This window comes from Aquarana catesbeiana, linkage group LG03, assembly GCF_042186555.1.
Source record: "Aquarana catesbeiana isolate 2022-GZ linkage group LG03, ASM4218655v1, whole genome shotgun sequence".
Taxonomy (NCBI): Eukaryota; Metazoa; Chordata; class Amphibia; order Anura; family Ranidae; genus Aquarana; species Aquarana catesbeiana.
Window position 1 is genome coordinate 310,466,842 of NC_133326.1, and position 22,568 is coordinate 310,489,409.

At 41.9% G+C, this 22,568-nt stretch overlaps 1 protein-coding gene and 1 non-coding gene across 4 annotated transcripts in view; both read right to left on the bottom strand.

Moving 5' to 3' along the window:
- CFAP54 (cilia and flagella associated protein 54) overlaps positions 1 to 22,568 on the bottom strand; it is a 545,361-nt gene that overhangs the window by 340,960 nt on the left and 181,833 nt on the right. For all 3 annotated transcript variants that reach the window (XM_073620268.1, XM_073620266.1, XM_073620265.1), the window contains exon 27: positions 10,797 to 10,919. In XM_073620268.1, the coding sequence (XP_073476369.1) occupies positions 10,797 to 10,919 (123 nt within the window). The remainder of the gene's footprint in view (positions 1 to 10,796; positions 10,920 to 22,568) is intronic.
- Positions 21,451 to 21,649, bottom strand: LOC141135977 (U2 spliceosomal RNA). Its single transcript, XR_012243658.1, has one exon. It is a non-coding gene; the product is annotated as a U2 spliceosomal RNA (small nuclear RNA).

Consider the following 22,568-nt stretch of genomic DNA (forward strand, 5'->3'; position numbering starts at 1 on the left):
GTTTATGAGCAAATCATTGCATTCTGTTTTTTATGTAGATTTTATGTAGCGTCTCAACTTTTTTTGGAATTGGGGTTGTAATTATGAGATACAAACCATACCGGGAGTTTACCTTTAAACTACCCTAGTAAGGTGCTAAACTAATATAGGCAGTGCACTGGGTACACTTGGAGACAAGGGGGGATACAAGGACACCCTGAAGACACAGGGGTGCCTTTGAGGTTTACACACTAATAAGAGACTTCCAAACACAAGTATAGCCATTAGCAAGGCTGATTAATGCCACAGCTTTTTTTTACAACTTCAGTTTAGTAATATGCAAGATTTAAAATGTACCTGGCCAATTTAAAACGTTACTTTTTTGTGAAGGCATACAGTTGAAGCCTGGGTGTTGTCTTTGACAAGCATGTTAAGTTTGATAAACTCTGTACTAAACCATTACTATTATGCCTACAGTATGTGCACCTAAAAGGCTATATACATCATCAGCAAAATTCAGGTGTGGCTAAGCATAATAAAACATCTAACATGATGTTCTGGGGTAATTTCAGATCTAAAACGGTTTTTAAGTTTTATGATATCCTTATAAAGAATGAAAAGTAATGATACATACGCTTGAATAAACAACTGTTTCTTCTGTCCATACCAGCTGCACAGTGTAGGCATCGATCAGGCTAAGTGTACCATCACAGACCACCAATGAAGAAGGCCTGGCTCTTAAACAGCTACTGGAGCAAGTAGTCACCACCATAGGGTGTTTCATTCCTCATGTATTATAATCTGCTACATCAATTATTTCTTGCAGCAAAGCCTCTTGTGAAACCTAGCATTCAATTGTTCCTCCTGTTTTCAGCTGTTTACATGCACAATGCGTACAACAGACTTTAATGTGACGCCAATCCCATGTGCATTTCAGTCTTATTTTCCCTTACACTGTAGCAGTGCTATTCATTATACTTTCCTAACAATCTCATTACACCATACATCAATGAACTGCCACAGCAAACAGCATATTGTTTGCTGTGTTCTGTCCTTCATACATTTCTAAAGAGATGAAAAATATCACTGCCATTAGGCCATGTCTTTTGATCTTGCTTTGAGCAGGACAATTACAAATCATTTCCTCAGCACCTGAACAATTAGGTACGTGTACTATTCTGCATTTTTATTGAACAAAGGAATTTTTCTTTATATCAACAGGAAATGCTTGATAATAGCTCTGCCATAACCAGATCACATTATCCATAGTTTTAATTATTACTGCTAATAAAGAAAATTAAAATAGCTCATTGTTTTATAGCCATCAGATACATGATTACATTTCACAAAACAAGCTATTGAACATATCATTTTGATATTTGGTCTTTGGTTGTTAGCAAGTAAATGAGTTAGGTACAAGTTTTACAGTTTCCAGTAATGTGAAATCCAGTGGTGTTATGAAGTCAGAACTTTGTTTTATTGCCAGAGCAGTTTATGAAAAGGAGGTTGGCAGACATCCCTGACACTCTTTGGTACTGTCATGCACTGGGATCCAAATCCACTGAAAGATAGACAGCCTAAGTGATTGCAACAGTGTCTGCATGGACAAGTGCGCACACTCTGCACTAGGTACAGGGACACTGAGGTATAAGAGAACAACTGCAGCAGTATGCCAAACATTAGCAGTTGAGGAGGCACAGGACACAGAGTGTTGGAGGCTGACACAGAGGACACAGGTAAGATTATTTCAATAGGTGGGCTCGACGACTAGCAACATGTTTTGCTTGGATTCCCAGCCATATGTCACCTTGCCAGGGTGAAACCCAGAAGTGCTGGTGGCTACACAACTGAAAGTAGTCATGGCACTGGATTTCAGAGCATATCGAGCTCCTGGTTCCAATGGAAAGCAAAAATATATTTGACATGCCAGGTGGGGAACTGAAACATCAGATGCAGAGCCCATAGATCTTTCTTCAGGGCCCAAAACCCTTCAATCAATTAGATACTGTCTCAATTAGATACCGTACTATTTTTCTATGAGTAACTTGTATTCTTGGGCTGGATCAGCTGAGGAGACAGCTAAAGATGAAGAACAAGAAAACCTATTCAGGACCAGAGGCTTAAGCAAAAAAACATGGAAAGAATTCAGTGACTTTAAATGCACAGGTAAACAAAGTGTGTAGCAGACTGGATTTATCTTTGCATAAGGTCCAATATATCCCTAAACAAACTTGGAGGCAACCTTTAGACAAATATAACAATAATTGCAGTGCTCAGTAGATGTAATATGCATATAATTCACACAAAACAACAGTGCAAATAATATTCATGTCCATAAATAAAAGTGAGATACTAAAAAATAATTCCAAAGTGTTAATAATTTAAATGATGTATAGCCACATCGCGAGTGAAAAATCCAGTGAATCAATGAATAATTTAAGTGTAGCTTGTTGAACCCAAAATGTAATGCTGTCTATTGATAGAACAGCAAAATGCGCTTGTTAATAATAATAAATCTCCCTCCAAGGACGTATCTCTCCATTCCTTCAATACATGCTTGTAACACGTGAAACTTTCTCTCTCCAAAGGTGTATCCCTCAGTTCCATCAAGGGTTAAGACTAGCACTCACATCCAAAAGGAACCACTATGCAAATTTCACTTTGCAGTTTGTACTGATTCAACTGCACACAGTCCATTTTCTTCATGATGAGGGCATGGGTACTAGGCAGATGAACCTTCACCTGTGTATTCAGACATAGCCTTGGTCTCAGGGAGACTGATAGGATATACCCACCACCGAGGGGGAGAAAAGCCAGGAAGTAGGTCGAAGGCACATTCATAGGGATGATGTAATTAGAACTGATTGTGTTTTTGCTTTGAAGAAATGACAGCAGGGCCCAAAGGTGAGTAACTGAAATTAGGTCCAATCCAGCACTGTGGAGTAAAGTTGGATCCATGGAAGACCCAGAATGAGTGTAGAACTGGCTTGTGGCAGAATGAGGGTGGAAATGGCTTTATGGTGAATCACACCAACAGACATGATCAGTGTGATTTGAAAATGGATGACTCCACAGGTAAGGATAGCGGCATCTACTGCAGAGATGTAAAGGGACAGTGAGATAAGCTTGGGGAGGCCATTCAAACATTGAAGAAGGATGCAGAAAAGTAGTTGCCAGCTGCTCTTGAATCAAGGAAGGCCTACACAGTAACAGTGGATTTATCAAGATGCAGCTGCACTGAAATGTTGAGACATTAAAAGGGATGAGAAAAGTGGCCCTGCAAGCCCTTCTCGAGGCATACTAGATGCTGGAGTTTCTTGACCTTGAACATTGCTTAATAAGGTGTCCTTTTCGTCTACAATAAAAAGGCTCTAGGACTGATGTCTGGACTTTTATTTGTGGGATAGTCAAGAGCAGACAAGTTGCATGGGGTTCTTTTATAAAAAGTTAGTGCCAGTTGAAAAGAAAAATCCTTCCACAGACGAGACCTCTCCTAGGAGAGCTCTTGAAATGTCTATTTGTATAATCAAGGAGACCAGGGTCAATGAGAGTAGGCATTTTGCGACCTGTCAGTTCATTTAATTTGCTTGGACAAATCCTGCCAGAAGGTGGCAGAGAGTGCCTCCTAATTCCATGCTGGTTCAGCTGTGAGAGTTCTTGAACTGAATAACTGTCCTACTGTAAGCTAACCTTGGCAGAGGGTATGAGCCAAAAAAGAAGGCTTGAGCAGACTCACCAAAAATTCTTGAGAAGAGAGCCGGGAAAGCTAAAATTATGTGAACTTATGAACAAACCTGCAGCAGACCCCTAGAGAAGCGTGGACGAGGCCACAGATGTAATAAAATTGCTGAGCTGCAGGAGGTTGCATAATTGCCCAGTCTAATGTCTCCAAAAACGCTTGTTACTTACTGTATTTAGTAGTTTTATTAAAATCTTCTTCTGGGATTAGACTGCACCATCTTGGCTATTGTTTTCTGAGTCCCCTGTGCAGGTAATTTCTGCCCTTTCCTGTTTTCCCTTGCTGAAATCTCACACATGCGCGAGCATGTGTTACCAAGCCTCTTTCTCGGTCGACGTTCCTATGGCAACCAAGCAAGGAGGCTGGGAATAACTGCCCAGTCTTGCGTGTCTTCAAAGCGGTGCCAGAGACAGCGGAACTCTCAGACACGGCACAGTGCTGGAGGGGGAACGTCTCACAGAGTGTGCCGTGAATTGAACAGCGGACGGCGCATATGCCGGTGACGTAAACAAACATTGCGGGATGAAATATAAGAAAAAGAAACAAGTAAGGAAACTTTTACAGGCATTTATCAGTAGCTTTATTAATAAGGATTAAAATGAGCTGAAGTTGGGATAGAGGGTTTACAACCACTTTAACTTTGTTATGGCTGTTCATGGTCTTGATCATGACCTGGGTATATTGATTAAACTTTTGACATGTGGGGAGGATGGTTTGTGATTAGCCAAGCTGTTATTTTAAACCTTGCTTGTGTTATCCTCAGCGGCCCCCAAAGTTTCCACTTAAGCACAGCCATGTGTTGCTAAAATACCAAGCCACACATCACCCCTCCATTTAAACTCGCACAAATCTGGAGAGCGGTTTGCGTATTAAACCTGGTGGCATGCCAAGACAGAAGACACAGCTGGATCCCAGGCTCGTTGAGTGTATAAATTCTACCTCTTATGTCATCTCATTATTTTACTAAAAACTGCTGCTAGAATGTGCTCTTGGAGACGTCATGCTGCCTGTTTCATATCCCCAACTCAATTTTAACTGTATGTAGCACCCTCTACCATAGGTAGGTGCTAGAGCGAGGATTTTTGGTAGGTTCTGTCAGTACAGGTAAATTTAGTCAGGCCTATGCTGTAAGCTAGGCCTGTTTGTTTTGATCTGGGAGGCAGGGAGTGGTTAGTGTAGCGGTAGGTGTGACCACCTGTACTTTCGTTTTGAGGCACCTCCCCTGCTTCCAGGGAGAATGTTCTGGAAGAGGGGCAGGGCCCAGAACTGGAGTGGCAGGCAGCTCATGTGAGGAGCCCTGACCAATCCCCAACTGAAATTGGTAGGGGGCAGGCCTCCCATATAAGCTGAGGTAACAGGCCACTGGGAGGAGTTGTCGGCCGGGAGAAGTGGAGAATGGAGTACTAGACAGCAGCAGGAGGGCATCCCCATCTGGGGGGGGGCGCCGATCACAGGAGGAGGCCCCAGAAATCTGTGAGGGAACTTCACCCTTACACAATCATGGGTGAAATCTTTATCATTACACAGTCATTGATGAGGAATTCCTGGGGCAAAGGGGCAGGAGAAGCTGTCGGTAAGTACGGTCCGGTTAAGTTCTTCACCATGGACTCAAGGCAGAGAAAGGTCGGTGAGTGTACCACAGTGGAGGGCTAGATGTGAAGACATGCCAGGAAGTCTGTGAGGGAACTTCGTCCTTACAAGGAAGTCCTCACCATTACACGGTCATTGATGAGGAGTCCTGGAGCAGGAGAGAGACTGTGGGGAATAGTGTCAAATCGATGCGGCCTGAGGGCACAGGATTTGCAAGCTGGGCTAGCTGGGAACAGTAGTCCACCATTTAGCACATGCTATTAAACTACTAGGCCTCCGGGGAGAGGTACTGCAGGCCTCTGGCCTAGTAGCAGCAACTAATCAGAGTCAGCATTAGAGACTATTCAGAGTGGGTTCTTTTGCATATAGAAGATGTGACAAGAAACATAATGTTCTACATAATAAGTTTGTGCAGGAGGGAAGGATTCCTGGGAGCAATAGTCTGCAGGAGTTACGCAGAGGAGGAGCAATAATCTGCATGGTGATGCAGGGAAGAGACTGTAGATGTTATACATGTGCATTATTTCTTCAAGGCTCAACCAACATTCTAATTTATATATATGATGGCAAAGTGATTTAATCTATGGGCATCCCATATACCCCTTTTCCCAACCAAGTTATATCCCCCATTAAACAAAAACAAAAACAAAACAAAGCAAATGACTGTTCATTGTCTCAGAGGTGATATATGAAGGTCTGGCAGCAGGGTGACATGGTGGATGTTAGTAACTAGTGGCAACACACCACTACATGTACTTAAAGTGGATGTAAACCCTCACATATACCCAGTGAAGTGAACAGCATAAGAAGATACACAGGGATGAAACAAATCTTCCTACATAAGTTTTACATACATATCTGATGTCTTCAGCCTTATATATTCTTTAGAAAGTGCACACCATGTTACAGATTTTTCTCTTCCCGTTCAGCACTGAGAGTGGATTATTGGCATGCAGCCAAGACAGCTGATTGGAGGAAAGGCACAAACCCCCACTCCACATTGGCAAAGGAAGAAATTAATGTGCAGAGCTGTGCTCTGACAAGTCAATCTCTCTGTTAATCTATTTATAGCAACCTCCCACAACACAAATTTCAGGCTGCTTTTATCTCCTGTGTCGGAGAACTTGTCAGAAGTTAACATGGGGACAAAGTGCTTTTGGATGGGGGGGCGCAGTGCCCCGCCCTGCCCAAAAGCCCCCCCATGTTGAGGGCATGTGGAGGGGGGCATGTGGCGCTAGTTCCTCCCAACCCCCTTCCTAACCTGCCAGGCTGCATGCTCAGATAAGGGTCTGGTATAGATTTTGGGGGGACCCCCACGCCGCTTTTTTGGTGTGGGGGTTCCCCTTAGAATCCATACCAGACCGAAGGGTCTGGTATGGATCTTGGGGGGGGGCCTCACACAGTTTTTTTCTTTAATTTTGGCGTTGGGTTCCTCTTCAAGATCCTCAGCGCACAAGTTGCACCACATCATCATGATCTGACTTCTGGTGCGACTTCTATTCAAATCATTGGGCTCTCAGACGGAGCCACAGATTTTGAAAAAAGGCAGAGAAACGCCGCTAAAAGCTAGCACGGCTAAACGTGCATTAACGCCAATACAAGAAGCTACCAAAAGCAAGTTTTTACAGCTGTTTTTTCCTGGCATTGGCAGTGGCTTTGCAGCTCGTTTTTTACTAATGCCCTGTGTGTAGCCCCTAAGCGTCAATAGGCAAGATTGTTTCAACTGTCATGGGGAGACAAGGTGGGTAGAATAATATAGTGCCAGTAAAGTAATATTAACTTTGTAAAATTTGCCAAATAGAAACAGCCTTTCTGATTTTATTAGCTTAATAACACAGTCTGCACTAATATGATTTATAATTCTTGGTAGCTTGACAATACCATTCTGGCTTTTTCAGCTTTGGGCAAAACAGACTCACTGATCTTAATATCTTGGTGACAGTGTTTCTGGTGAAATGGTATCACTTACTGGCTGGTATGGCATTACCAGCTTGTAGAATTAAATTTTTCTGGCTCCATTAACTTTGTTCTTCTTTTAATGTGGCTATGATTATGCCTCTGACATTGTAGCAATGATTCTGTATATAACAATAGGTTTCTACTGGCCCTGTGCTGTTACAGTAGCCCAGCACAGGTGGATGCACTTTAATTTCTGCCCAGGGCACCATTTTGTGTAAATTTAACCCTGCATCCAGAGCAGTGTCCTTGAGAGATGTAGCCGGAAGGCCTGCTGCAGGTTATTTCACTTTAGAATACCATATAAAAAAGTACAGCAAATGTCACTTTCTCCTACTCTACTAAAAGATAAATATATGAATGTCATATAGCCATTTCAAAAACGGAAGTGTTAAATTGTGCTCCAAACATACAAAAAGCCTTTCTTTATTCTTTTTTTTTTTTTTTTTTTTTTTAATAGCAATAAAAATACAATAGAGATTGTATGCTTTCCATTCTCTAGCCAATAATAGAAAAATGTTTTTTTTGTCCTACTTTTTTGTTTGTTATTTTGTCCTACTTTAGGCTAAGGTTACTATTTGTGTTAACAGATAAAGTATACATGGCACTCGGATACTTCAAGGAGTATTATAAAGAAAGTTTTTTTAAATATATGTTGTTTGTGCACAAAAATGTTACCTTATTATGTGATTATTGTGCAATAAAAGCATTTTTTTTAAATTATGTAATCTGGTGCACAGATGACATACTGTATTTTCATGGAGTTTTACTACCATGCCAAACGCTGTTCTTTATATTTGTACGTCGATCATGTTGTTTAATTGAATAAAAATGTTAAAAGAAAAAGTATTCTTTGTAATACCAGCTGTGATGTCACCTCCAATCAACAGTATTTAAAGTAGTTGTAAAGGCAGAATGTTTTTTCATCTTAATGCATTCTATGTGCAGCAGCCCACCCCCCCCCGCCAATACTTACCTGAACCCCATCTCTATCCAGTAATGTGCACGAGTGCCTCGGCCGTCTGGGACTCTCCCTCCTGATTGGCTGAGACACAGCAGCAGCGCCATTGGCTCCCGTTGCTGTCAAAGTCAGTTAGCCAATCAGGAGAGAGGGGCGGGGCTGAACTGTGGCTCCATGTCTGAAAGGACACACAGAGCTGTGGCTCGGCTTGGGTGCCCACATAGGAAGCTGCTTGCTGTGGGGGCACTAGACAGAAGGGAGGAGACAGGAGCACCAGCGAGGGACTTGAGAAGAGGAGGATCGGGCTACTTTGTGCAAAATCATTTCACAGGGCAGGTAAGTATTACATGTTTATTATTTTTAAAGAAAAAAAAATGAGACTTTAGTATCACTTTAAAGTGGAGGGCCACCCTGGAAAAAAAATGCCACCAAAAATCCTAAAAAAATTAAAAAAAAAATTTTATACTTACCTAAACCCTTGTTGCTAGGCAGTCTTCCTAATCTGCCTCTTCCTATTCCGCGGCGTGTTCTTCTCCTCGGTGAGCGCCCCCGCTGTCTTCTGGGAACTGTGTGTGTTCCCAGAACACCACGGGGCCATTCACAGAACGCCGCGCTGCTCGCGGGCACCCAGGACAGGTAAGTCTACTTATTTAAAGTCAGCAGCTACAGTGTTTGTAGCTGCTGACTTTACCATTTTTTTTTAGCTGGCCGGAATCCCACTTTAATTCAGCTGCATGTATGTATGTATGTATGTATGTATGTATGTATGTATGTATATATATCTATATTCTATATATATATATATATCTATATATATATAGATATATATATATACTCTAGTTTAGAGTACACGCTCTAAACCAGGGGCTCCAAACTTTCTAAACAAAGGGCCAGTTAACTGTCATTCAGACTTTAGGGGGGGGCGGACTATGCCCAGTGGGAGTAAACAAAGTCCCTATGTCTTTGGTGTCAGTGGAAGGAATTGTGCCCGCTTGTTGATGTCATTGGAAGGAAATATGTCCCACTGTTGGTGTCAGTGGGAGGAAATAGGTCCCATTGTTGGTGTCAGTGGGAGAAATAGTGTCCTATTATTGGTGTCAGTGGCAGCAATTTTCACCTATTGTTGGTGTCCATTGTGCGGAATAAGGCCTCAAGGACCGGATAAAAGCAAGCAAAGGCCTGCATTAGGCCCACAGGCCGCAGTTTGCTCTAGACTGAGGGTCATTCACAGCGGAAAATATGCGTGTCTTCATGCAAGTTTGAATAAGCATATTACATGTGTTCTGAAAGCATTTTTCATGCAGTGCAGGGTGTTTTTAGTGCATGTTACAAGCATTGCATTTTAAAAGTAACATGACGTAAGTAGGGAGTTCTGGCTTTTATATTTAATACAAGATCCATGTGAACCATGCATTACATGGGTTTTACATGTAGTTTATATGAATTATCACCTAACTCATCCTGCATTTTACATTCATTTTAAATATGAATTAAAACATTGGTAAGCGTAGACACGTGAATGCCCTTTAAGAATGGCCAGAGATGCAATATGAATAAGATCGGGATGGAGATATTTGCTTGTATTCAATTTCACTAGCATCCTCACTATGGGTGTCGTATATATTGAATATACCAGTTAAAATTGCAAATATAGCTGGTATATTTTAGTATTTGCACAAACAAACTTCTCATTACTGATCCCATATAGTTGCTACACTATTCCACTCTATACAAAATATAAAAAAACTGGCCTTAGATATGCTATAACATGTTTTGGGTGCTGCAAAACTATCATCTGAGGGATCATGTTGACGGCATCCATTTTAAATGCTGGATTTCCTATTCAAACACAATGCATTTTAATAGGACCTGCTGTGTAACACAATGCAAAGTAGGTCACACATAGCCCTTAACTGTCATGTGTCTGTACTGCTCAATTAAAGTCAATGGGGTTTGGCTGACCTGCATTGGACATGCATTTCAATGCATGTCAACGCAGGAGAACTACGCCTGCTGACCTGAGTCCATAGCATGACTGAGAATCTCTAAGCTGCTACAAAGCATCTAAATCTTCTGATGGCGTCAGACAGACTCATAATATCTTGAAATTGCTTTTATACACAGCAGTGTGTAAAATTACAGTTTAGTGTAAATTTTAGGCACCCACAGAAACCAGAATTCAAACATCTAAAGAGATATCAAAGACAGATAACTTTCAATTGGCTGCGGCAGGTAGCTGTACATTGGAAAATACTCTCTTCTACGATGTGAACCTGGCAATTTTGCTTTTAGTGAACCAGACTCCTACAGCTTCTCTTGGCTTTGTGGTAGTAAAAGAAAATATACATATCATGGGATTAGACAGGGTAGATTATTAAATGCACTAATCCGTTAATCATACACAATATTTACACAGGCTCATAAAAGGGTCACGACTCAGAAATAATGATATGTTCAATTATCAGAAATACATAAGTAACAGGAGAAGTGTTTGCTTTGAATGTCATCCTAAAATAGAAATATAATAAGCATTTCTTTTGATTGCCATGTTGGAAGCATCTAAATAAGTACCTTGGCTACATAATACACGATGCAGGCTGTCATGTGCAGTACGCCCTCTGTTACACCAGCCTGTTTTTTCTGCCAGGTGCTGCTGGGGATCTCTTGAAAAACTGCCAAGCATTTAATTAGGATCTGAAAACATGAACAAAAATGTGAATTATGCATTATAGTATTAACCCCTTTGTTGCTAGAAAATAATCGTCTATTGTAATATCTTACTCTTAATATAGCGCATTAAATAATGATTATTAAGAATCGGTCTAAATAGGTAAAGGTCCTTTGCATAGTCAACACATACTGTATTTGGTGCTTCCCTGTGAGTTTTGGTCACTGTACTTTAGTTTTAGAAACTAAAAAAGAGAGCAGAGCAGATGCGGGACTTTGAGTGAGGCACACGGGAGCAGAAAGTCTAACTAGAGTAAAGTATCAATTTTTTATTAAAATAATACATGAATTCATAAGTTTACATTTATAGGCACATAGCTCAATGATTATAATTTGTATTCAATCATATATTACATTCCAACAAGGACTTCTATGTAAACATATGAGGATATAAATAGAAAATACATAACAATGAATATGTGATACTCAGTGTCACGAAAAAAATGGCAAAATCAGAAATACAGTAACATTGGAACGTCCATACATTGCTTATAATAGTGTATATATAACGGTAGTTGTAAGCCCCACGCCGTTTCGGGACCTTATAGCCACTCATCAGGAGCATAACCGTATTATTCACCTACGAGTAGGGAAAATGGCAATATTTAGAATAAGTTTGAAGGACAAGTGGGCAAATGTAAAACATGAAATTCCACATTCTTCCACAAAGACCATGGACTTACAATTGCGTTAGTGCAAAGGCGGCGCAGCCCTGAATGCAAAGCCCGCCCACAATGCCAGGGTCCGAAGCTGAGGGGGCGTATCCAGGCAGCAAACCCAGCACCGAGAACCCCCCAGATTGGGTGAAAGTGTGAATCCAAATTGAAAAGTGACGGGGGTGACCTCAAAGAGAGGGGGAAAATAAAAACCTGAAAAGCAAAAACATGAAGTGAATGGGTGAGGATAAAAGGGGGGATAGAGCGGTGAAGATGGGTTGGAGAAAGAAGAGTGAAAGAAAGGGGAAGAGAAAAATGAAAAAGTGAATTAAGAAAGTATTAGAAAAAAAGAGAGTAGAATATGTGAGAAACGGCCAGGATAGTCCAAATAAAGACCAGGAAAGGGGAATAGTGGAGCAAGAGGAGAAAAGTGAGTGAAAGAAAGGGGGAAGAAAGACCAAACCTGCAAGGGTAGGAGTAGGGGCATGGTTGCCATAGTGTGCATTCGGAGACACCTCACTGGGAGAAGCCAAAGCGGGGAGTGCCGCCGCAGAGTCACCCCCAACGTCATGCAGCCAGCGAACCAAAAGGGGACCAGGAGGCGCCGCGACCCCGCCAGCCAAACACCAAGCTGGCCAACTGCGAGCGTCAGACCGACCCCACCAAGCGCTGGAGAGGAAAAACACGCTGCCGCTATATAGGCGGCACCAGGACGCTGAACAGCCGGCGCGGGAGGCATGACGTCGACGCGCAGTGGAGGAGGCCCCGCCCACCTCACGTGACAACAAGGCGGAGGGGGGATCCCCAGTGCGCGTTGCAGCTCCGGAATAGGCAGAAAGGGCAGGCCGAGACAGACAGCGGCCAGAACCAACAGCGCACGGACACAACTGCAAAAATTGAATTATCAAGGGGCAAAAACACCTGAGAAAATATCCTAATGATTGACTCTGTATAAGGACAATCAAAGTGTATAATTGGAAAATTCTGGATAGACATATATCATATAAATAAATACTGTATTTATCGGCGTATAACACACGCCGGCGTATAACACACGCCGGCGTATAACACGCACCCCAAGTTTAGGAGGGGATTTTAAGGAAAAAAAACTTTTAGGAGTAAAGTTTAAGGAAGAAAAACTTACATTAAAATGCCCATCAATGCAGAGTTATCGGTGTCCATCTGCAGCCTTTTCAGTGTCAGTGCAGCCTTGCTCCAGTGTCTATTGCAGCCTTGTCAGTGCAGCTTTGCCCCGGTGCAGAACTGTCAGTGCAGCCTTGCCCCAGTGTCCATTGTAGCCTTGCCCCAGTGCAGCCATGTCAGTGCAGCCTTGTCAGTGCAGCTTTTCTCCAGTGCAGCCTTGCCCCCGTGCAGCCTTGCCCCCGTGCAGCCTTGTGGGATCGCCGCGATCCCTGCCGACATACACAGTGTATGTGTAAATTCAAATATGGCGCCGAGACTGCAGGGACTCGCGGAGCCGAGATACACATACCCGAGAGTCCTCGGCTTTTCTCGGCGCCGCTTACAGTCCCGCCCATAGGGCGGGACTGTAAGCGGCGCTGAGAAAAGCCGAGGACACTCGGGTATGTGTATCTCGGCTCCGTCGAGTCCCTGCAGTCTCTGCGCCATATTTGAATTTACACACGGCTGTGTATGTCGGCAGCGATTGCGGCAATCGCTCCGATCATACAAAATTGGAGGGGATCAGCCTATAACACGCACCCACGATTTTCCCCTGATTTTCAGGGGAAAAAAGTGTGTGTTATTTGCCGATAAATACGGTAAGTTAATAGAAAATAAATGTAAAAATTAAATGATATAATACTTGAAAGTGCGACCGCGTGCCTCCATCCCTAATTATTTGATTAAAAGGAGAGAAATCTGCAATGTTGGGACTTTAAATGAGGATAGTGGGGCCGTTCATAACCCCTCCTCCATCCTGGTTCAATATTAGAAACTAAAAAAGAGAGCAGAGCAGATGCAGGACTTTGAGTGAGGCACACGGGAGCAGAAAGTCTAACTAGAGTAAAGTATCAATTTTTTACTAAAATAATACATGAATTCATAAGTTTACATTTATAGGCACATAGCTCAATGATTGTAATTTGTATTCAATCATATATTACATTCCAACAAGGACTTCTATGTAAACATATGAGGATATAAATAGAAAATACATAACAATGAATATGTGTGTAAACCCCTTCCCTGTCAGTGACATTTACACAGTAATCAGTGCATTTTTATATGCGCTGATTTTATATCCACAGACCCGGGTTGTCAGGAAGAGGCCCTTGACCCCATCAACATGGGGACAAGGTGCTTTGGGGGCACCCCAAAGCACCCTCACCATGTTGAGGGCAAGCGGCCTGGTATGGTTCAGGAGGGGGGTGGCGCTCGCTCGTCCCCTCCCTTTCCTAGCCTGCCAGGCTGCATGCTCTGATAAGGATCTGGTATGGATTTTAGGGGGAACCCCACGCCTCTTTTTGAAATTTTGGGGTGGAGTTCCCCTTAAAATCTATGCCAGACCTAAAGGGCCTTGTATGGATTTTGGGGAGGACCCCATGCTGAACTGTATTACAGTTACCCTTTTGGAATGGTATGGATTTCTGCACAAATTGGTCATAAAACGTGATCTGATCTTCATCTAAGTCACAACAATAGACAATCACAGTCTGCTTACACTAATAACACACAAAGGATTAAATGTTACCATGTTTTTATTGAACACACCATGTAAACATTCACAGTGCAGGTGGAAAAAGTATGTGAACCATTGGATTTAATAACTGGTTGAACCTTCTTTGGCAGCAATAACTTCAACCAAACGTTTCCTGTAGTTGCAGATCAGACGTGCACAACGGTCAGGAGTAAATTCTTGACCATTCCTCTTTACAGAACTGTTTCAGTTCAGCAATATTCTTGGGATGTCTGGTGTGAATCGGTGTTTTTTTTGGACAGCAGTGGCTTCCTCTGTGGTATCTTCGCATGAAATGCATTCTTGTTTAGTGTTTTACGTATGGTAGATTTGCTAACAGGGATGTTAGCATATTCCAGAGACTTTTGTAAATCTTTAGCTGACACTCTAGGATTCTTCTTCACCTCATTGAGCAGTCTGCGCTCTGCGCTTGCAGTCATCTTTACAGGACGCCCACTCCTAGGGAGAGTAGCAGCAGTGCTGAACTTTCTCCATTTATAGGCAATTTGTCTTACCGTGGACTGATGAACAGCAAGGCTTTTGGAGATACTTTTATAACCCTTTCCAGCTTTATGCAGGTCAACAATTCTTAATCGTAGGTTTTCTGAGAGCTCTTTTGCGAGAGGCATCATTCACATCAGGCAATGCTTCTTGTGAAAAGCAAACCCAGAACTGGTGTGTGTTTTTTATAGGGCAGGGCAGCTGTAACCAACACCTCCAATCTCATCTCATTGATTGGACTCCAGTTGGCTGACACCTCACTCCAATTAGCTCTTGGAGATCTCATTAGTCTAAGGGTTCACATACTTTTTCCACCTGCACTGTGAATGTTTACATGGTGTGTTCAATAAAAACATGGTAACATTTAATTCTTTGTGTGTTATTGTTATTGTTGTGACGGAGATGAGATGAAGATCAGATCACATTTTATGACCAATTTGTGCAGAAATCAATATCATTCCAAAAGGGTTCACATACTTTTTATTGCAAATGTATATATACTACACTGACTGCACTATATACTCTCCACTGTATTATATATACTACACAAACTACACTATATACACTGAACTGTATTATACAGTGGGGACGGAAAGTATTCAGACCCCCTTAAACTTTTCACTCTTTGTTATATTGCAGCCATTTGCTAAATTTTTTCTCATTAATGTACACACAGCACCCCATATTGACAGAAAAACACAGAACTGTTGACATTTTTGCAGATTTCTTAAAAAAGAAAAACTGAAATATCACATGGTCCTAAGTATTCAGACCCTTTGCTGTGACACTCATATATTTAACTCAGGTGCTGTCCATTTCTTCTGATCATCCTTGAGATGGTTCTACACCTTCATTTGAGTCCAGCTGTGTTTGATTATACTGATTGGACTTGATTAGGAAAGCCACACACCTGTCTATATAAGACCTTACAGCTCACAGTGCATGTCAGAGCAAATGAGAATCATGAGGTCAAAGGAACTGCCTGAAGAGCTCAGAGACAGAATTGTGGCAAGGCACAGATCTGGCCAAGGTTACAAAAAATTTCTGCTGCACTTAAGGTTCCTAAGAGCACAGTGGCCTCCATAATCCTTAAATGGAAGACGTTGAGAAATAAGATTCTTTGGTCTGATGAGACCAAGATAGAACTTTTTTGGCCTTAATTCTAAGCGGTATGTGTGGAGAAAACCAGGCACTGCTTATCACCTGTCCAATACAGTCCCAACAGTGAAGCATGGTGGTGGCAGCATCATGCTGTGGGGGTGTTTTTCAGCTGCAGGGACAGGATGACTGGTTGCAAACGAGGGAAAGATGAATGCGGCCAAGTACAAGGATATCCTGGATGAAAACCTTCTCCAGAGCTCTCAGGACCTCAGACTGGGCCGAAGGTTTACCTTCCAACAAGACAATGACCCTAAGCACACAGCTAAAATAACGAAGCAGTGGCTTCACAACAACTCCGTGACTGTTCTTGAATGGCCCAGCCAGAGCCCTGACTTAAACCCAATCGAGCATCTCTGGAGAGACTTAAAATTGGCTGTCCACCAACGTTTACCATCCAACCTGACAGAACTGGAGAGGATCTGCAAGGAGAAATGGCAGAGAATCCCCAAATCCAGGTGTGAAAAACTTGTTGCATCTTTCCCCAAGAGACTTATGGCTGTATTAGATTAAAAGGGTGCTTCTACTAAATACTGAGCAAAGGGTCTGAATACTTAGGACCATGTGATATTGCAGTTTTTCTTTTTTAATAAATCTGCAAAAATGTCAACAAGTCTGTGTTTTTCTGTCAACATGGGGTGCTGTATGTACATTAATGAGGAAAAAAAAAATTAACTTAAATGATTTTAGCAAATGGCTGCAATATAACAATTGTGAAATGTGAAACATTTAAGGGGGTCTGAATACTTTCCGTCCCCACTGTATATACTATATGGACTGCACTATATACTCTGAACTGTATTATCCCTTTCATGACTAAGCCTATTTTTGACATTTGGTGTTTACAAGTTAAAATACGTATTTTATGCTAGAAAATTACTTAGAACACATTACATATATTTTTTTAGCAGAGAATCTAGAGAATAAAATGGTGATTGTTGCAATATTTTTTATCACACGGTATTTGTGCAGCAGTGTTTTAAACGCAAATTTTGGGGAAAAGGGACACTTTCATGAGTTTTAAAAAAAACTAACAGTAAAGTTAGCCCAATTTTTTTGTATAATGTGAAAGATGATGTTACGCCGAGTAAATAGATACCAAACATGTCATGCTTTATAATTGCACGCACTCGTGGAATGGCGACAAACTACGGTACCTAAAAATCTCCATAGGCGACGCTTTCAATTTTTTTTACGGTTACAAGGTTAGAGTTACAGAGGAAGTCTAGTGCTAGAATTATTGCTCTCGCTCTGGCGATCGTGGCGATAAATTACATGTGTGATTTGAACACCGTTTACATATGCGGGAGCAACTTCCGTATGCGTTTTCTTTGCTGCGTGAGCTCGCGGGGACGGGGCGCTTTAAAAAAAAAAAATTTTCTTATTTATTTTATTTTTATATTTAGAAATTGTGTTTTAAAAAAAAAAAAAAATTGATCACTTTTGTTGCTGTCACAAGGAATGTAAACATCCCTTGTGACAGTAATAGGTGGTGACAGGTACTCTTTATGAAGGGATCGGGGGTCTAAAAGACCCCCGATCCCTCCTTTGCACTTCACAGTATCCAGATCGCCGAAAACGGCGATTCTGAACACTGTATATTTTTTTTAAAACTGACGCCATTGGCAGCCGAGTAAACGGGAAGTGACGTCATGACGTCGCTTCCGCGTTTACAATTAGAAGGCAGGAACGAAGCCATTCATGGCTTCGTTCCAGACTGTCAGCAGCCGCCCCGGAGGCAGCTGATTGGTGATCGGGCCTCCCGGTGAATCGGGAGGCACAGTAAGAGCGGCGGGAGGGGGGATATCCCCTCCCGGTCCTCCGGTATAACAGCCGAGCGGCTTTTAGCTGCACTGGCTGTTATATATGGATAGCCGATCACCCTCTCTACAAAATGGTACCGGGATGATGCCTGCAGCTGCGGGCATCATCCTGGTATAACCCCGAAAAGCCGAGTACGCACATCTGCGTACGCTCGGCAGGAAGGGGTTAAATATACTACACGGACTGCACTATATACTCTGAACTGTATTATATATACTATACGGACTGCATTATATACTCTGCACTGTATTATATATACTACACGGACTGCACTATATACACTAAACTGACTGCACTATATACTCTGAATTGTATTACATATACTTCACTAACTGCATCATATACTCTGAACTGTGTTATATATACTACACTGACTGTACACTACACTACCTGCCATTTTTTTTTTCAATTTTGGGGTGGAGTTCCCCTTAAAATCTATGCCAGACCTAAAAGGCCTTGTATGGATTTTGGGGAGGACCCCATGCTGTTTTTTTTTTAACTTTGGTGTGGGGTTCCCCTTAAAATTTATACCAGACCCAAAGGGCCTGGTATGGATTTTGGGGGGGACCCCACGCCATTTTTTCTTAATTCTGTCATAGTGTTCCCCTCAATCACTTCAATACACTGTATTATATACTATGCATTGCACTATATACTCTGAACTGTATTATATATACAACACAGACTGCATTATATAATTTGAACTGTATTATATATACTACACAGACTGCATTATATAATCTGAACTGTATTATATATACTACACTGACTGCACTATATACTCTGAACGGTATTATATATATATATTACACGGACTGCACTATATACTCTGACCTGTATTATATATACACTACACGGACTGTACTAAATACTCTGAACTGTATTATATATACTACACGGACTGCACTATATACTCTGAACTGTATTATATATACTACACTGACTGCACTATATTCTCTGAACTGTTTTATATATATTACATGGACTGCACTATATACTCTGAATTCTATTATATATACTACAGGGACTGCACTATATAATCTGAACTGTATTATATATACTACACGGACTGCACTATATACTCTGAACTGTATTATATATACTACACGGACTGCACTATATACTCTGAACTGTATTATATATACTATACGGACTGCACTATATACTCTGCACTGTATTATATATACTACACGGACTGCACTATATACACTGAACTGTATTATATATACTACACGGACTGCACTATATACACTGAACTATATTATATATACTAAACTGACTGTACTATATACTCTGAACTGTATTATATATATACTACACGGACTGCACTATATACACTGAACTGTATTATATATACTAAACTGACTGCACTATATACTCTGAATTGTATTATATATACTTCACTAACTGCATCATATACTCTGAACTGTGTTATATATACTACACTGACTGACTGTACACAACACTACCTGCCTAATCTCCGTCCATTCACTATATACAGTCGCCATGTAAGCAGCAACGTTATATAGTGTGGGGCGTGGACTTAGCACCTTAGCTATGAAAGGCACACTGCCTTTGGCCAATCATGGCTCTCACAGCACATGGCGCTGTGATTGGCCAAAGCATGCAGGTCAGATGCATGCTTTGGCCAATCAGCAGCCGTCAACGCACTGCAATCTTGCAGTGCATTATGAGCGCTACACGGCAGGCAAACTTGCAGCGAACGCACCATATGTTTGTTCTACGAACAGCCGATGTGTGAGTCGAACTTACGCTCGACTCGAACATCGAGCCCATCCCTGCTCACCAGCTTCAGGAGACAAATGTTCAAATTAATATCCACTTGCACAGGATATTGGTAAGCCCAACTTCTGCCCTAGCCCTACTGAACATAGGGATAGACCTCTACCCGCCCCCATACCAACCCACATATTACTAGTACCACGCTTAGTAGTACCTAGGTACTGGAAACCAAATCTAGCTCCTAACCTCTCAGATGTGGTGAGACTGGGCAATGATAACTATACAATGGGGCAAAAAAGTATTTAGTCAGCCACCAATTGTGCAAGTTCTCCCACTTAAAAAGATGAGAGGCCTGTAATTGTCATCATAGGTATACATCAACTATGAGAGACAAAATGTGGAAACAAATCCAGACAATCACATTGTCTGATTTTTGAAAGAATTTATTTGCAAATTATGGTGGAAAATAAGTATTTGGTCACCTACAAACAAGCAAGATTTCTGGCTCTCACAGACCTGTATCTTCTTCTTTAAGAGGCTCCTCTGTCCTCCACTCATTACCTGTATTAATGGCACCTGTTTGAACTTGTTATCAGTATAAAAGACACCTGTCACACTCCAAACTCCACTATTTTTTTTTTTATTTTTTTTTATTGAAAGCCTATGGCGTGCATAACACACCCAAAAAACTTCAACTGGTGCCAAAAAAATGTGCACACAATTAAAGAGTGAACACAAAAAAGTGCAACGGGTACACAGACGTGCCAATTCCCTGATTCCCCCAGGGCATTAGGCTCCAGACGGGGACAAGGGTACTTTACAATGGTCTATCTGGCCAAAACCAGACTGACCCCGTTCTCTGGAGGGCCTGCCGAAGCAGAACCCACCCAAGTACTAGGTGAGGCTCCCACGAAGGGAGACCCCATGAGAGAGGGCGAACTAAGCCAAAAGGCCATGTCCACCCCTTCCCAAGACTTTCAGGGCTGGCCCGAGGACCCGCATCCCTACTCCTCACACAGTGCAACAAACCGTGTACAAACATAAAAAGACAAAAAGTGACAAACATAGGCATCAATTAAATAAAATAAATAAAAAGAAAGTGGGGAAGGTGAAAACAATATAAAGTGTTATTTAGGAACATGACTGTTACATTGTAACACTAGGTGAGGCTCCCACGAAGGGAGACTCCATGAGAGAGGGCGAACTAAGCCAAAAGGCCATGTCCACCCCTTCCCAAGACTTTCAGGGCTGGTTTTGAGGACCCGCATCCCTACTCGTCACACAGTGCAACAAACCGTGTACAAACATAAAAAGACAAAAAGTGACAAACATAGGCATCAATTAAATAAAATAAATAAAAAGAAAGTGGGGAAGGGATAGTGGAGAGGAAAGTGAAAAAAGGTGGCCATCGTGTGAAACAATGACCAGGCCCTCCGGCCAGGAATAAAAAATTCCTCTGGTCCCAGCCAAAAAGCCAGGCCCAAGAGGCAGGTGCTAAAAAAGCGCGTTCTATAGTGCAGTGACCGTGGTGCCTCAAATCAAAGTGACTGCCACTCACAGTGATTTTTTGGCACCCCTGGACTGCCACTCCAGGGGCACATACTCCATAGGCTTTCAAGACCAACCCTGGCCAACGGCCCAGACCACAGCAGCCCCTACTACAGGCAGAAAGGCATGAAGTTCAGGGAGCTTGGTGAGAGCCCTTTACCATCAGGCTCCACCGTCGTTCCCATCACTCCTTCCTAATTACATTTGGGTAGATACTAACCACTCCCCCCCTCCCAAAGGAGGAGTAAGTGTTCTTTCCCGAATAACTGTCCGTAGCTAGAGCTACCACAATCTATTCCAGAATGCCAGGGACCCGACCCTCCGGCCAGACCCAGATGCAGCACCCATTCCCACCAGGAGCACCCTTCCAGACGACTCAGACTCAACCATTGGCCGGTCCCCAGTCTGTCGGGCAACTCAGCATAGTCCCTGCTGAGTACTGCCCTTCCAGGCACTATAACACCATTGGAATTGCTGGGCCTCCCCAACGAGAGTGCCACAGCGCCTCCTCTGGAAACTGATAAGAACAGATACTACACTTGATCTTAGCTAAAAGGCCGAAAAGGTTATCTATGTTTTACCAAGTATCGTGATTGAAGAAAAATAAAAGAGCTAGTAAAAATATGGACAGAAATTTAGTAAGATTTTTCTTCTGCAGTGCTGAGCAAAAGCTGTCAAACCTCCTAGGACACAAGCAAAAAACAGAGGCATGATAATTGGAGGCAGGGTTATACGAAGGCTGCCTTAATATATTTTTGGCTTGTCTATGTCCTGGAAGTGGCAGTATAACCAACCAGAATTTCTACAATTCCTATGTCCCTCGATGATCCCTGTACTTTCAAGCATCATACACATATTCTCCTATGGCCCTTGCCTGGGAAATCAAACTATACTTATTTATAGTGTCTCTTGCATGCATAGTGGATATTAGCTCATGGACACTGAATCACTATATCTTTCAGATATGGATATCTATAAAACGTGTAACTGTTTTTTCTGTCATAAACATAGATGCAGGTTTTTTTCCATAGGTAAAGTAGGATACCATGGGAAGGTGGATAAAATTCCCAACCTCATTTTTTGACCAACTCCATTTTATGTTTTACAGTTACTCCCTCCTTCCACTATCTAATTGCCAAACAAATATGATCGTATCCATGGTATCAGACAATGGTCACCTCATATTTATGGATCGCGCAGTCAATCAATCCAAGACATCAATTTAATACTAAATCCCAATAACATAACTCACACACCATGAGCTTTATTGATTGCTAAGATTAAAGAAAAGACATCAGCATCTGAATTGCAAGGGGAAAAAGAAGCCAAGTGAAAAATGACAAAAAGACAGATAAAAGATCCCTTAAGAGATACAAGGCATATCTACTTTTGGCAGTGTTTTAGCTGTTTATTAAATCTATACATATACTTTAAAAATTTCAGCCTTTACATAACAGGAATAAATCAGCACTGAAAAGCAAGTATATA